Source organism: Aedes aegypti, chromosome 3 (genome assembly GCF_002204515.2).
Source record: "Aedes aegypti strain LVP_AGWG chromosome 3, AaegL5.0 Primary Assembly, whole genome shotgun sequence".
Lineage (NCBI taxonomy): Eukaryota > Metazoa > Arthropoda > Insecta > Diptera > Culicidae > Aedes > Aedes aegypti.
The window spans coordinates 123,215,549-123,231,859 of NC_035109.1; the positions used below are offsets into that span (position 1 = coordinate 123,215,549).

Genomic DNA, 16,311 nt, shown 5'->3' on the forward strand with positions numbered 1-16,311 from the left:
GCACCTGGATTTACTGCAAAAATAAGTTACTTTGGAGACCATTTCGGTTTTAACATGCCTCTAAGCGTTTGACGCGATGGACATGTTTGACTTTGCTTTTCGTTAAGAGATTTGTGACCTAATTCGAGTTCCACTATGAGTTGCCAAGGATAAATAACTATCAATTTAAAACTCTTCAAATGATTAGATGGAAAGTAGCATGGCCTGTCGTGCTATCTTAAAGGATGATGGATACATTCTAGAATAAAACTTTGAGGTAAAATTTCATATAAATGTAAATTTTGTTGGCAAATTATATTCAACCACTTTCCATACTGATTTCTACTACTAATTTGTCAAACGATGGGTTGGTTCCTACTCATCATCATCATCATCTTCATCGTTACTTTTCTGCTTACCTTTCCACTCCCGGGTTTCGTTCTCGTCCCTCGGCTCGTAGCTATGCAGCGGAAGCGTTTCCAGCCACTCGAACATGGAAAATGTCTTCAGCTCGGTCTCTACAATCGTCGCCGCAATATGCTTCCGGAAGAACTCCTGAATCTGCTGCTCCTCTTTCTGGAAATCCAACGCCTCATGACATCCATCTTCGCCGTAGCGGACGTTATACTTCTCGTAGTGTATCCGGTTCAGTACCAGGCCCAATCCAGGTGCTGTCGGAACACCGTATCGCTGCTCCTCGAACGCTTTTACGATGGTTTCCTGTGGAGTCAAACCACGAACCACGGCCAGCGTCAGGCCAACCATCTTCCGAATCTGATGCAACATAAAGCTTTGACCTTTGATCTTCAGTGTAGCGAATTCTACCGTGGATCCCTCAGGAACGAATGGCGCCTCGCACTCGAAGGACATGATGAACCGTTTGGACGACGGATCGATAAACTCTTTGCGGCTAGTGAAATTGTGGAAGTTCTTCGTCCCCTCAAATAGCTTTAACGTTTCCTCAACCACTTTGAGCCGCTCTTCCGGAACCCGATAGCTCTCCATGTCCACCTTGTCCTCGTGCAGGGCAAATGCCATCGTCGGAAGCGTGTAAGTGTAAGTTCGCGCGTCACAATTCGACTTCGAGTTGAAACCCTTGGTGACTCTCTTGACGGCAAACACCCTGATCTGTTCCGGCAAATCCTTATTCAGCGCGTCAATGTCCACATTATCCGGCAACTTGATCGAAACCACTTGTGTGGCCGCCGATACTCCCTTATCGGTTCGGGCTGCCCGTTGGAACTGAATTTGTTGCGGCTGGTTGAACGCCTCTTCACTAATCCAGTTGTGCTTCAGCATTGCCACCAGCAGTTCCTCCTCGATGGTTTTCGTCCCTGGATTTCGTTGCATGCCCAAATAGTTAACACCGGAGTAGCCCATCACTATCACACATTTCCGCTTCTTAATGCGCGATGCTGGATCGAAGTTCCGCACTGCTTCCGGATCCGCTGGGGGATCTTCCCATTTGCGCTTCTTCACCATTCCGTTATAACGGCTCTTCCCCTCCTGCTGTTGACGCTTCTGTCGGTAGCGTTCTTCATGACGAGCCTTATCGTCGGTTATCTTCTGCTCCACAGCTTCGGCCATTTGAGCGAGGAATGTGGAACCGGCAGCAGGTCGGGATTCGGCAGCCACAGCACAGGATTGCGCCGAAGAGTACCGTCGAAGAAGTTTCGAAAGTGCACTGGCTCCGCCGCGATTCAAGTCTACGGACACTACGGCGCGGCGGAGAAACGTTAACATTTACTTGGCGTTCTGGAGGGATTGCCACTGCCGTCGCGTTGGTGGAAAATTTCAATAAATCGGATAATAAATCGAGATTCTTTGAAACACACGCGAACTGCGGCACGAGGATTCGATGAGAGGGAGAAAAGCAAACTGAAAGTGACAGATTTTTGTTTTGATTAATGAGTAGGTACTAAATTATTAGCACAAAACAGTTTTTGAAGAAGACGATGGCTGGGATGTTTTAAGTGTGCTTAAATTGATGCGAGAGCGTGCTCCGGAGGCTGGCATCGAGTTTAAGGTAAAGGCCTCGGAGTGAGACACAGACGCTAAAAGGGTTGGGTGGGTGTCCTCAAAATTTTACAGCTCATACAAAAATCGTAGAATGTTCATATAAAAAGCGTTACGAGGGGGTGGATGGGTGTCAACAATTGCCATTTTTGTCATTATGAAATTTGTGAATAAAGCTAATTAGGCTGACCATAAGGTAACCGAATAAAAACGGGACAAATAAAGAATAAAACGGGACAATTCGAAATACCGTAAATTGGGTGAAATTGATCACTGTGTCACTCGATTTTATATCTTCGTAATGGAGCACAAATATCAATGTAACCTGCAGTGAATGAACGTTGTTTGTCGTAAGTATGTCCAAATTGTGTGTTGTGAAGTTTTTTGCATTCAAAAATGTTTATTTATATGAAAATAATGTAAAATTTCAAAATCTTGTACATCAATAAACTTCTAGTTCTAGACAAGGATTTGGACATGGTATAATCCTGAAATTTTTTGAGGATACTAAAGATATATCCCCAAACTAGATTTCATAACCAAAACTCGTACCAATTCGTTGATTTGGTTGAAATAATTGAATTTCTGTAATATATCAAGAAATTCCTTTGGGAATTGCATACATTTAGGCGTTTTCTGCGTTATTCTTGAAATTCAAACATTCATTATTTCTATAAATATTGTATTGTTAAGAATTTGGCAAGCATTTTCGGATTCAGGGAGCTCAAATTTATTATGTGAAGTTGTTTTGAAAACTAACAATAATGGCATTGATAAGTGATCAATTTCACCCCGAAATGAGATCTCCCGATTTTTTATTTTAGACATATTTTTAGCACTAAAATTTAATTTGTTAGAAAATTTCGGTACTTGAGTCAATGAGACTCACCTTCATACTTGTTTTCCTGCATTCAGTTGTTTGGCATTGTCAACATTATAGAAATCAGACAAGAAAAACCTTGAAAAGTGATCAATTTCACCCGAAATTACGGTACGTTTAAAACAATCGGAACAATTTAAAACACGGGTCAATTTTACAAATCCAATATTACCCTACATCTGTGTATGATTCAATAAACACATAAGAACCTAGAAGAACCTTATTCAGTGATTTCTGAAAAAGGCATTTTTATAAATTTCTTTCTAAACATAATTCGTTACACATTTCAATGCAAGTAATTTAAAAGCTGGGTTAAAATGATTTAAATGAAATTGTTTACAATGTGGTGAGCATATCATAAACCTTTTTTTCGTAATACTTCATAATTTTATTGAAAAATACACTTTTTTAAACAAAAAGTCCAATCGAATGCATATTAGAAGTAAAAACAGAATTGTTCTTCAATACAATTTACAAAGATGGATTGATAAAAAGATTGATTCGATATATGTATTGAATCAAATTAAACAGCAAAAGTGATTTGTTTTTGTTCCCTTTTTCTCAATATTAGAGCTTCTAGGTTTATTTAAAAGCTTAAAGTAAATCGTGATATCGATGATTGTGGTCAAATTTTAGTAGAACAGTCTCAAGTCAATTTTCGACTAGTGTTCGGAAAATATAGCCTTTTCATATAAAATTTTCATTAACAATTTTCTGAAAGTATTTAATTCCATCAGGAATATTTTAAGTCTAATTAAAAAAATATCTTATGAAGATCGATCCTTATTCTGTAAATTAACTAAAAATTTGGCAAACGTATAAGCAAAAAAGCGCAAAAAGGTAATCAGAAGCATATGTTGTCAAAAGATAAAGTTTAACTCTGTTTGAGAAACTGATAACTATCATTAGTGCATCAGATTCCACTCATTTAAGGGAAGTTATGTGTTCAAATGTTTACTATACAATAACTGTAGTGTTGATCATTACTATATTTATGTTGCAATGTAGATCCAAATATAGGTAATTAGTGGCCAAATAAATTAATTTAAAAAACTGTCTTTAAAAAAATATTTAATTGTATTTGTTACTGCATCTAGGTGTTTCTATTTCCGCTCACGGTAAAGAGATTTCGTGAAGAACTTACAAAAAAATGCATTATTTCGAATTTTGTTGTTTATCCTGAAATTTGTTATGGTCAAATTGTAGCTACAACTGCAATAAAAAAGACTGTATACTAAAATCGACATCTCTTTAAAATTTTGTTTTATATTTTGCATGAGCGGTTATTGAAACACACAAAAATATCTAGTCATCCAATAGCCGCTACTACGCTACTACAAGACCTCGTGTTTCAATATAAAGAATTATTTTATAAAATGAAAATAATGTCGAACGACTTTATTTGAAAGATAATGTAGCTAGAATATAGCCGTACGAAAAATGTTACTTTTTGACACTGAAAATCAATGTTTACACTAGTGAGCGTAAATAGGGACATGAGCGGATACCAATTCACTGATGGTACTTGAAAAATAGATGATTAAACTCTTAAATCTTATTTAAAATTGTTTGTAGAGGTCTACAAACAAAGAGCCACGAATTCCAACGAAGGATCAATCTTATACAAGTCGATTTCCTCAGAAAGAGAAGTATCGACGTTTGTTTGACGTCATTTAAGCTTTCGGTCAACGTCAGGCCAACAAGGAATTGGATAGGTCTATAATCCTTTTTTTTACTGGAGTTGAAAATTATGTGCCCCTTCTCTATATCCCAAAATACGGGACAATTCGAGCATTTTGCATAAAACGACGGGACAGCTCGTCAAGGTGGTAAAAACGGTACTGTCCCGTTAAATACGGTACGTATGGTCAGCCTAAAGCTAATCGCAATCTCTCCAGACGAACCTGTTGAAGTGGTTTTGTCATCAAGTCGGCCAGCATTGATTCCGTCGGACACTGCAATCTAATCTATCTCCTCTTGCAGGTCTCAAACAAAGAAGAACTTTGTATTGATGTGTTTGCTGTCCCGTTCGAATCGATTCGCTTTCCACCAGTTTGATGCAACTTTGGTTGTCCGGGCCCATTCACAAATATCATAACGCTGAAAATGCTCATTTTTTATTTTATATATTTTTTTATATTTTATTTGCGTTCTTGAGATGATACAGCTCGTACAAAGTTTGAAAAATATCCATACAAAATGCGTTACAAGGGGCTGGGTGGGAATAAAAAATGAGCATTTTTTGCGTTATGAAATACAGGTCGGACTCGATTATCCGGAGACTCGATTATCCGGGGACTCGATTATCCGAGATTCGATTATCCGGAATTTCAGACTCGATTATCCGGAATTTGTTTTTGGATGTTCTTGTTTTTCAATTTGTATGCATTAATTCGAAATAATTCGGTATTGCAATATACAATAGGAATGGTTTTGCAGTTTTGAACGGATTTATGAAAAGGGAGGTTTAAAAAAGTGGTTTTTGTGTATGCTGGTCAAAAAAAAATTCTTGTAAAGACCCATATTGTTCCTAGAAATAATTTTAGGCTACGCCACCGCATCATATAAAAAAACCAACAACAAAAAGATAATATTCTTTTTTCAAGTTCTTTTATCGAAGATTTCAATTTTTTTCTTGATTATTCGATTATCCGGAGGATTCGATTATCCGGAGTGAAAAAAAAATCGATACTCCGGATAATCGAGTCCGACCTGTATATGAATAAACCCTTCTCGAAAACGGGGACCTTGGTTGCTTAACTGATGTCCTTCAGCAGTTGCTTGGTCCATATTAGCTCCTGACACCCTTCATCGAGCGCCACGAACTTCGATTCGGTTGAACTCAAAGCAACGCACGTTTGCTTTCATGAGCACCACGAAATTGGTCCTCCACCGAACATCAAAATCATGCCGGAATTCGATTTCCGGTCACGAGCGTCGCCAGCCCAGTCCGCATCGACGAACATTTGCAACCCAGCACTGGAAGCACCAAGCGGCAGTTTATGATTTCGGGTGGTATACCAATACCGAAGAATTCGCTTCGCTTCTGCCCAATCTTGTGAATTCGGGCAGCTGGATTTATGCGCCAGAATCGACACGCTAACGGATACGTCTGGCCGCCTGTGTACAGCTACATACAGGAGACCTCCTATCAATCTCATGTAGTCGTGGTTGTTCGGCAGCTGATCCATCTCCTCCTTCTGCTGTAGGTAGCTCGGATCGAGTAGTGTTTTGCTTACTCCATGCCGAACCGTTCGGCCAATGTAAATTTCCTGGTTGAGTGTAGCGGTATTTGCTAGAGTCATTAATTAATTATATTTTGTCACGATAGAAGTATAGTAAAACGAACAGCAATATAAATTCATTTACGTTTCAAACGAACAGCAGTATAGTTCACTTGCACTGAACTTGCATGCAATGGTGAACCCCAATCACTCGCAAATAAACTCTTCAGCGAGCTTCACTCGTACAAGTTATCGTTCACTCACTTGGCGCGAACATAACTCATCTCACGAAGCATGCGCCGGGGGCCGTTGGGATTGAGTATGCTCTCCCGTCGGGACCACTTGTCGTTAGATTTAAAGAATAAGACGTTGAGGAAAAGAATGGACCCGAGCTAGCTAAATGCGAAATGTTTGAGAGGGAAAAGGACAATATTCACTGGTCGGCTCAAGGGATAATCGGGAACCGACTTTTGATAAGATCGTTCCACGATTTCCGGTACGAATGCCGAAAACATAAACTGCGACCTTTCTGAGGCATCTCAAGTTCTGTCTCGTCCACTTTGATCTGACCCGTGGAAGAGGCAGGAGTGTGAAGTATTCTTTTAAGTAGTTTCGCGGTGTGTTTTGTGAAGGTAATTAAAAACGTGGAAAGTGTCTGAATGTTCAGTGTAATAATTGCTAGGTTTTTCCCTCCCGATAGGTAGTGTTAGAGCAATAAATTTGCTAGCTTGTGCGGTGCTGTGCGTGATTGAAAATAAAAAAAGGTAAAATTTCTTAAACGCTTTCCGAACAAAAGCTTACCCCGTCGAATAGCCGTTCGACGGCTTTTTATTCAACAGTTTAGTTTCCCGCACCATCCCACCTCCCGCTCGGCACACCGCGCCCAATTTCGTCCACCAGTTTCCACACTTCTGACCCCACGTGCCAGCTTCGAAGGTCTTCCTAACTGCCGGCCGGAGTTAGAAGGGAGTTGCGCCGTCACCATCGCACTCCGGAAGAGCGATTTCCCCCCCCCCAACTAGGGAAATTCACCGTATCGACGACAACAACGGTACAGCGCTATTCATTCCGTGCGCTTTTGTTCATCCGTGGGCAAGCGTCGTAGAGGCGACGCGAAGGAGGAAGCAGCCGGTAAAGCAGAAGCCGACTGTAAGTAGAAAGGCTATTTTTGTCCCTGTACTCGAGTTGGTGAAGCGTTAGTAAACTTGGGAAGCGTTTTGAAAGCTCCGGAGCGTTTGTCGAAAGTTTACAGTTTAAAGGTTAGCTAAAGAAATCCGCACAGTTAGGTGTGAGTAGAAGGGAGAGGAAGAGGAAAGAGAAAGTAATGTAGAAAGTGGGTACCCGAGTAGAAATTAACGTTATAAAGTAGAAATGAATAAATGTTGATAGTAGTTTTGCGTTTCTTTAAATGTTGTAGTTGAAGTTATTGTTTCCTTATATTGAGTGCACTGGTCGTAGGATATTTTTCACGTTTCGTTGTTTGTTGTAGTATAGTTGTGTTGTTACTCCAAGTCGGACTGCTTGGGTTTCTCAGTCCTCCATTTTTGTCCTGAAGCGAGAAGGTGAATTGTGGTCGGGACGAACTTGGCCTGTGATGATACCTGTCGACCACGTGCATTCGGTATCGGTAGAAAGTCGAGTTGTCGGTTATGTTTTGAGCCGGTCAGAGGGTAGAGTTTTGAGTACTTGGATTACGTGGAGCATTTGCTAGATCGTTCGGTAGTTTGTAGGAAAACAGGACTCGCCCTGAGGTTTGAGTTTGCCGGGCAATAGAAATTGACAAGTGGTCCTCTAAGGAGGTGGCGCATAAGCTACTTGTTTCTCTCCCAACCCGAACGCCCTAGCAGATTGGTTCGCTCGCCGTCTCGAGCCGGCTACATGAGCATGTACCTTGTTGCGCTTCTATCAACTTGCATACCAAGAAAATGGCCTATTGAGCTCTCGCCGAGCGGTGTCACGAACACGTGCGCAAATTTGCTTGGTTAAAAATACTGCCGTTTGATTTTGCTGGGAACAGCTGATCTTTGTTTATATTTTCAACCAGCACTCTTTAGGTAGTGTTGGTGACATATAACGTGTATGTGCACGAGCGCAGAAACCACTATGTCTCCAAGGTATGGGCTTATTCACAAATTTCATAACGTTGAAGGGGGTGGGTGGGTATCCACAAAATGTTACAGCTCAAACAAAATTTTTAAAATATTCTAACACGTTACGAGGGGGAGGGTGGGTGTCAAAAATTACCATTTTCGGCGTTATGAATTTTGTGAACAAACCCAAAGACTTCGGAAGTTTTGCCTCGTAGAACATACATCTTGCACACTCGACAACGGTTCGATTGACACGCTCGGCCAACCCGTTTTGCTTCGGTGTATATTCGGTGGACTTTTGGTGGATGATGCCGGCTTCGGCAAGGCGTTTCTGAAACATCCCGCGTCCAATCGTCCACAAACGATACGATGGTCCCCAGTACCGGCTTTCAACTAACGAGGTTTCTTCCATTAGTCCGTAAATGCCCGTATGGACAAGCTCCAACACGCCGAATGTGCTCCAACACGCCACTGCTTGGAAATGGAAGACGAGTCCAAGGGTTTATTCATATATTTCATAACGCCAAAAATGCTCATTTTTTATACCCACCCACCCCCTACGCATTTTGTATGGATATTTTTCAAATTTTGTATGAGCTGTAACATCTCAAGAACACCCACCCACCCCCTTCAGCGTTATGAAATTTGTGAATGGGCCCTAGATTACCTTATGAGCCATAAAATTTTGGGCAACTGCAAGGGATATGGAAGTCTTTAATGTGTCTTTGGTATTGCTGTTTGCATTTGAGATGCAAAGCTTGACTAAACCTCCTCCAAATGCGGTTAAACAAAACAATCAAAGGACACTTAGCAACGATTGTATAAATCACCGCTGCCCTAGCAAGAAAAATTTATCTTTGACATCGCATTTCTTGTGAAAAATCTTACCGCGTTTGGTGTTCCCGCATTTGATATTTGCATTTCAAACGCACACAGCAAATTAAATATTCGATCAAATTAAAAAGTGCTGTCGTTGCATTGCTTTTGGGTGTGCAGAAATTCATTTTCAATCCATTGTTGTCAACTGGAAGGGAAAAACCGAGACAAAATTTATGTACGTCATAGTGAGCCGAGATTCTGCTGTCACGAACAGTCATTGTGAGCCTAGATCTTAAAGAATGGAGAAACATGATAAAAGAGCGTAATAGATCAGAACATATTTTTGCATTTCAACAAAGATGACAACAATCGGTTGAAAATCAATTCCTGCACACCCAAAAGCAATGCCACGATAGGACCTATTAATTTGATCGAATATAAAGTATTAAAACACGCATCTTTATACTCTTTTCCAATCAAAATTAAAATTAAATGCACATAAAACTATGGCCCTTTTTTCAAGTTTGTCCAGAAAAATCGAAGGTACACAACAAAAGAAAACTAGCGACTTTTCCCAAGCCTGCCTTGATTGTCGTTAGTGAGCGGGAGTTAGCTTGCAATTTGGAAAAGTGTTCTTTCATATTTCGTGTGTAGTATCTGTGACTCCCTCCCAGGTTGTCAAGTTTGTTGAAATGCAAAAATATGTTTCGATCAATTACGCGCTTTTTTCATGTTTGTCCATTTTTTAAGATCTGGGCTCACAGTGACAGTTCGTGATAGCAGAATCTCGGCTCACTATACTGCTTCGCGACTAAAAATGGATGAATCAACGTGCAAAGTTCGATTTTTGACCAACTTTGCCGCGTCGCGAGCCACTTCGCTATAGTGCGCATCTATGCCCTCCGCCGTGTGCATTATGCGCACTATTGACAATCGACTTGCGACGCGGCGAAGTTGATCAAAAATCAAACTTGGCACGTTGGTTAACCCATTTTCTAACGCGAGGCAGTATACACTGTAAACTTGGCATTACCCTATAAGGTGTGAAAAATACCCACTTTTTTCTGATATATGAAGCTGTCAAAAATAGGGGTATTTAAAATTTTTGCATAATGGGTAAATTTTGCCCATTTGTTAGTTCCAATGGTTTACTCTTTAATGAGTGAAAAAAATCTTTATCTTTCGTTGTGACCGAAGTCGTATCCTGATTGCAGGTTATTGAGCAGTATCTTGCAGGTTAGTGATAAATCGAGATTTGTTATCCATCTCGTTCTTAATTGAAGAAATATTGATATTCTTACAGGCAGGTGTGATATGGCATCAAAAATCCTCATTACGGCCTGGAGCGAGACGCTGCACAGAAAACTGCGACCATCCCGGATAAAAACGTATCATTCAGTGAATAGAATAAACGATTAATGTACAATATAACGTATTGGATACAATACAGCGTATTGTAATTGAATGTCGAAGCAATATTATTCTTGTTTGGATATACAATTCAAAAACAGTATAATATATTGTAACAGAACATTGTATTGTTTTCAATTGGTTTTATACCTTACAATTTTTGTCAAATTCCTATTTTTGCGTAAAACAACTGTTGCTTTTTTCTATGTAGCTTTGCTGAAAGAAATAAACAAAACAAGTTCAGAAAGCAAGAAATGTTAGGTGAAAAATATTCAAAAAGTAAAAATAAGTAGTTTTTTAGAAGTCACTTGACATTAGCTGTAACGACGAATGCAACCATGATACAGTTCGTTGAATTGTTTTTGTATTGTACAACAATACACGAATTGCTAATCAAGACAATACATGAACATTATATCGTATTGTATTTTCAAAATGTTTGTATGAGAAAATATCTATATTTGTATTGTTACGATACTTAACCACCCATACATTATATTGCAAAAATCTCATATACCATACAGTGAACTGTTCAAAACAATATATTGTACTGTAATTGTATTGTCATTTTACATATACTGTATTGTTTTTCCAATATATTGAATGGTACTGTTTCAATACGTTATATTGTTTTTGTATTGTATTTTTTATTCGGGATGTCCGAGGGCTAATTATATGAAAGGAAGCATGTCCAGAAGAACGTTAACTAGTTGTTAATTAATAAGATTTATTTAAGAAAATCCTAATAAACTGCAAAAAAACGCCCAATGATTTGTGTGCACATTATTCATAACTATCAATTAATTTCATATAATATTGCGTTTTTTTTCACCACTTAGACTTTAGTGATCTGAATTTCGTCTTTTTCAGATTTCGCCTTCGATTTCGCTGCCCCTTTTCGATCACCGCCGCCCATGCAATTATCCTGATGTTCATGACAGTTTTCTCCGGCCGGCTCAGTGTTTACCATTTTCTCTTTGTTCTCGACTCACCAGCTGGTCTTGTGTACACAACAAAACCAGCTGGTCATCCGATGTTTACAGTCATCGTCATTGTTCTCATGAACCAGCTGGTTGTGTTGTCGTGTCAAAATCAGCTGGTAGCGACTGAAATCAAGGACGAAAGGTAAATGGTGTTTGAAAATGTACTATGAGTACATTATTGGCAGCTTTTCAATTTCGTCATGAAAGTCTAATCATTTGTGAAAATCACAATAATGAAGTCATAAAAGAGAGTAAAATTTACTCTCATTCCAAACAAAATTCATTTGGAATAAAGGGTAAAAATCACTCGTTGATTTGACGTACAAGCGGTTTACTCTTTAATGAGTAAAGGCCCTTTACTCTTTTTATGAGTTAAACTAGTTTCTCTCAAAGAGGGTACTTACAGTGTATACCGTATGCCGTACATAAATTTTGTATCGTTTTCTCCCTCCCAGCCCTAAACAAGCTCGAAACAATATCAACTAGAACACCCTAATGTAACATGTGAACGTGATCCAAACATTCAAAAAATCAAAACAACAAACAAACGTCAGAAACGCAAACGGCTTGCGCATGTGAATCACACAAAAAAGCAAAACCGATAAAAAAACGTATCAAAAGCGAACAGCGCCCAGAGAGACAAAAAGACTGAAGAAAAGAAACTAAACGAAGAAAATCTCGATCGCTTTTACGGGTTGTGTTTATGTCGCGCAAATTAAACTGAAAATCTTGCTTTTGAATCGTTTAGTTTTGCTCCGTAATGTTATTCAAGTGTTAAAAGGTAATCGTTAGTAACGGTATTTGATAAAATATTTCGAAATCACAGCCGGATTCGTGTGGAAAAAGTGAATAAATTGAACACCAACCGATGCCAAATCAGAGAAAGAAGCTTCAGAGTGACTTCAATTCGCCTGCAGCAAGGAAACGGGTGTCTCTCTGCAGCATCGCTTATTCGTACGTGATCATGGATTGCGGATTGCGGATGAGAGCAGAAACAGAAGAAGCATAAAAATTCCGACCGTTGTGTGCGTGTTTGAGTGGTTTCGAGTTGGATTTCGATTTTGGTTTGGGTTGGATAATCCTGGAAGAAATAATAGGATTTTTTAAGTGCGTGGGAAGATTCCTAATATTGTGAAGGAGCAAAGCATTTGTGTTGAGTTCGATACTGAGGGCGCGGAGTGAAACCCTCTGGCCACAAGGAGATTGTTGAACCTGAGCATGAACACGGCCATCGGGGATAATGACAGCTTTCTAGTTAAAGACTTTCGTACATGTGTATGCGTGATAAATAGTGGAAAGGAATGCAGCCAGGCACTTCCATCGGAGTGTTTCACAACAGCATTAGCCAGCAACAATAAATAATTGGACGATCGATCGGTGGATCACCCGTGAAAGGGGCATAAAAAAAGTTGTACACCAAATCCATCCAAGTGTGGGGTGAAATGAGTTTGGCATCGTTACAATTTCCCAGCGATTCCGATCGATAACGGACGGAAAACTTACTAAGCCGTTTGCTTTTGTTTTAGGTTGTAGGGATTAATCGGAGGTAAACGGTCGCTATGCACGGTCACAGGAGAAGAAAGAAGCGGCCCAGTTATGGCATTCGGACGGTGGAGGTCAACCGAGGATACAATGGGTTCGGATTTACGATTTCCGGACAGCAGCCATGTATTTTGTCGTGTATTGTGGCGAATTCCCCCGCAGATATGGCCGGATTGAGAGCGGGAGACTTCCTGATATCGGTTAATGGATTGAACGTTTCGAGACTACCTCACGAAGCCGTGGTTCAGCTGATTGGAAATACTTGCGGAGCAATCAAGATGGCAATAGCGGAGAATTATTACTCGGACAGTTCGGATGAAGACATCTTGTTTCAAGGTAGTCAACAGAGGTCACGTCCCAAATATCCCCACCATAAAACAAAATTCCACCGGACAACAACCGTAGGAAAGCAGTCGAATGTTCCCCAGGCAGATTTAGTGGGAACCTGTGAAAGCGCTACTGCCATGGTGGTAAACGATTCCCCAACGGCATACAATGTGATTCATAGCCCTAATGCGAGCAATAGCTGTGATATATCAAACGTGAGTGCAATGGTACGATCGGTTCAGCTCACCCAAGATGACGAACAACGAGCAGGACCGTCTCAGGTGCGGGAAGGACCGGAGGGATCCCTAGAATACAAAGCTATCGTCGGATACCTAGGAACGATCGAAATGCCCAAGCAAATTGCGACCAGTTCCAAGTTGCAAACGGTCAGAAGCTGCATTAGAAAAATGAGACAGGAGAAACGTAATCCCACCACCGTCCTCATGACGATTCTGCCATCCTGCTTAAATCTAATTAACACAAGCAATGCAATAATAGCGAAGTATTCCTCAGTTCGTCTGAATTACGTCAGCAGCAGCAGTGAGAATGATAACCGATATTTTGGACTTGTAACATCTGCGATCTACGCCGATGGGTTGATGTGTGAAAACTCCGATATTCTCAATCAGAGGAAGGACGTGGTTATTTCCAACAGTTGCCACGTATTCGTCATCGACTCGAAACTTGTGGAACATCCCGTTCATTTGGAGAAGGCTGATCTATTCAAAATAATCTGCACAAAAGATCCCATCTCGAATCTCTGCCTGGAATTTCCCAGTAACTCAGAGTACGTTGTCAATCTTATTCGTAGTATGTACAACCTTAAGGCACCCATTAAACCGGATGGAGTTCCGTACGGCAAACCACCTGTGGCACGAAGTCTCAACCTAGATCAAGCTCCACGAGGTTATCACCGAGGAATCAACGATCCTCGTTTGAATCCACGAGCCATAGACGACCCCCACGATCTATTGGTTTCGAACTCTCCTCAGCCCAGTAATCACAGCGAAATTACAACAACATCTAGCAACTCAGACTCCGGCATTGGATTCCACAACGATTGCCGCAACATTTCCGATCGTATCCTGGTTGTGGACTTCCCGGGCATCCCAAATCACCAGCAAATAGCAAACGTGCGCGCCCACTTTCGGAAATCTGTCCCTTTCGGTGCTCTGCCCAACCGTCCAACTGGAATTATACACGAGCTGCCCGCAAAACTAGACCCCATACGGAATGTTCGTTCCACACTTGGACCCGACCAATACGCTCCGCAAATATTTCACGGCAAATCCAAATCAGCCGACTACAGCTATCCCTCAACCTCCGGAATCGATCGTCTTACCGTGCGAGCTCGCCCAGACACCAAAGCTTTTGAAGCAGATCGATCCCCAAGCAAGGACAACGCTCTCAACAGTTTCCATGATCCATGCCCACCAAAGTACGACTCCATCTATCCACAACTCCCTCCGCTAGACGATGGCTGGACATCCGGAAAGACCGTCGATGATATGGGCAATGTCGTCCAAGAACGTGCCATTGATGTCCCCAAACTGGAAGAAGTATTCCTCGACCTCCAACGTTACAACAATGACAACGTGAAAAACAGCGTTCTCGCGGCGCGATCCTGCGACGACATGATCTTGTCCCTCGAGAAAGAAATTTTCGACACCAAAGCCCCGCTCTCCATCGACGATCTAACTCTACTGGCCAAGAAGCCATCCACCCCACCGGAACCGGAACACGTGTTCCTACAGCCCGCAAAACCCATCAAACGATCCAAAAAAGCTTGTTCCCATAAGAATGGCACGGGAAACAAACCAGCGGATGACACATCCGTCGGTTCCTCTTCAAATCGATCCAGCTCGCAGTTGATGTCCTACAAACTGAGCCCGAAGGTGTTTGGACTGTCGAGGCCGCTTTCGATGAGTTTCGAGAACGTTTCTAGCGTTTCGTCGGTGGGCGATGGAAGCAAACAATCCAAGGAAGGCAGTAAAGATGATCAGGATGGCCAACGGCGCAGTCGACCTTCGAAACGACTCAGTGGAGGGTTCTCCGCCATTTGGGGTAGCTTGCAAGAGCTGAGAAGTAGCTCGAAGCAACAGGACGACTCTGGTGGTGGGGGGGATGTTAGTGATACTGTGGTTAATAGTGCCGAAGTGAGTGATAAAACAAACCGGAAGCAAGAACGGAGACTAAGTGGATATAAAATTCTGGAAGGGACGTACAGTGAGCCGGACTTGCGCTATGATGAGGTAAGTTTTATTACATTTATTTCCTATATTGATAATTGACAAGTTGGAATTACGCTAAATGATCCAAATGTAATTGGGAAATAGATTAATCAAATGGAATTCATTTATTGACAACTTCAGACCATCTTTCCACTCGCGGCCTTTAACTTGAACTAAAAAAATAAACTCTATTACACACATAAAAAAGGCTCTTCTGGTTCCGAATGGGCTAATTGAGTTTTTTTTTCGAAGTTTTTTAGACATATTACTTCAGAAGTTCTTCACGGAATCTTCCTTAAATTTATTAAAGGATTCCTAAAACGTTTTCTCTTTTTAATCCTTTTTCAACGTCTTCACAAATTTCCCCTAGAACTTCTCCAAAATTGTACCACGAATTCTAGTGGCAAACTCGCCAGTGGCAAAAAGTAATGTTTCTAAAGACACATAATAATAAAAATCTTACGAATACTAACCGGGATTTTTCTAACATTTCCTTCGGAGGTAATAATAGGAATTTCTCCTATGATTCCTCGTAGAAAGGTAGCAGGAAGATGTAGCTCTTTTGCAGTTTTTGTGCCTCTCTAATTTTGAACAGGCCAGCATACCGTTGCATCCCACAAGAACTGCGGACCTCGGGACCAGGAATCTTCAGAATCAAAGCATGGACCGCTAGCCCATTTTGTTGCTTTGTCCGCTACGTTTATTGCTGACGGCACTTTCATCCACTCGGTTGGATCGGTATTTGTTACGATTTCTCCAATTAGGCATGCAACATACAGTCGATATTTCCGGGAATCAGAATTGATCTAA

The 16,311-nt window shown here is 41.0% G+C and overlaps 2 protein-coding genes across 7 annotated transcripts in view; one reads left to right on the plus strand and one right to left on the minus strand.

Annotated features, from left to right (window-relative positions):
* Positions 1 to 262: 262 nt before the first annotated feature.
* LOC5569093 (tRNA pseudouridine synthase A, mitochondrial) lies at positions 263 to 1,865 on the minus strand. Its single transcript, XM_001658277.2, has one exon. It carries the CDS (start codon positions 1,720 to 1,722, stop codon positions 355 to 357), a length of 1,368 nt encoding a protein of 455 aa, XP_001658327.1. The 5' UTR covers positions 1,723 to 1,865; the 3' UTR covers positions 263 to 354.
* A 10,184-nt stretch (positions 1,866 to 12,049) lies between these two features.
* Positions 12,050 to 16,311, plus strand: part of LOC5569098 (regulator of G-protein signaling loco) — a 171,367-nt gene continuing 167,105 nt past the window's right edge. For 2 of the 6 annotated variants that reach the window (XM_021848790.1, XM_021848791.1), the window contains exon 1: positions 12,051 to 15,522. In XM_021848790.1, coding sequence (XP_021704482.1) covers positions 12,961 to 15,522 — 2,562 coding nt within the window. In that variant the 5' untranslated portion in view covers positions 12,051 to 12,960. Of the gene's footprint in view, positions 15,523 to 16,311 lie in introns of all 6 variants that reach the window. The other 4 variants (XM_021848788.1, XM_021848789.1, XM_021848792.1 and 1 more) reach the window with 4 other exon arrangements.

Bases quoted from the DNA above. Each gene is read 5' to 3' on its own strand.
- LOC5569093 (XM_001658277.2), bottom strand. From the start codon at position 1,722: ATGTTAACGTTTCTCCGCCGCGCCGTAGTGTCCGTAGACTTGAATCGC.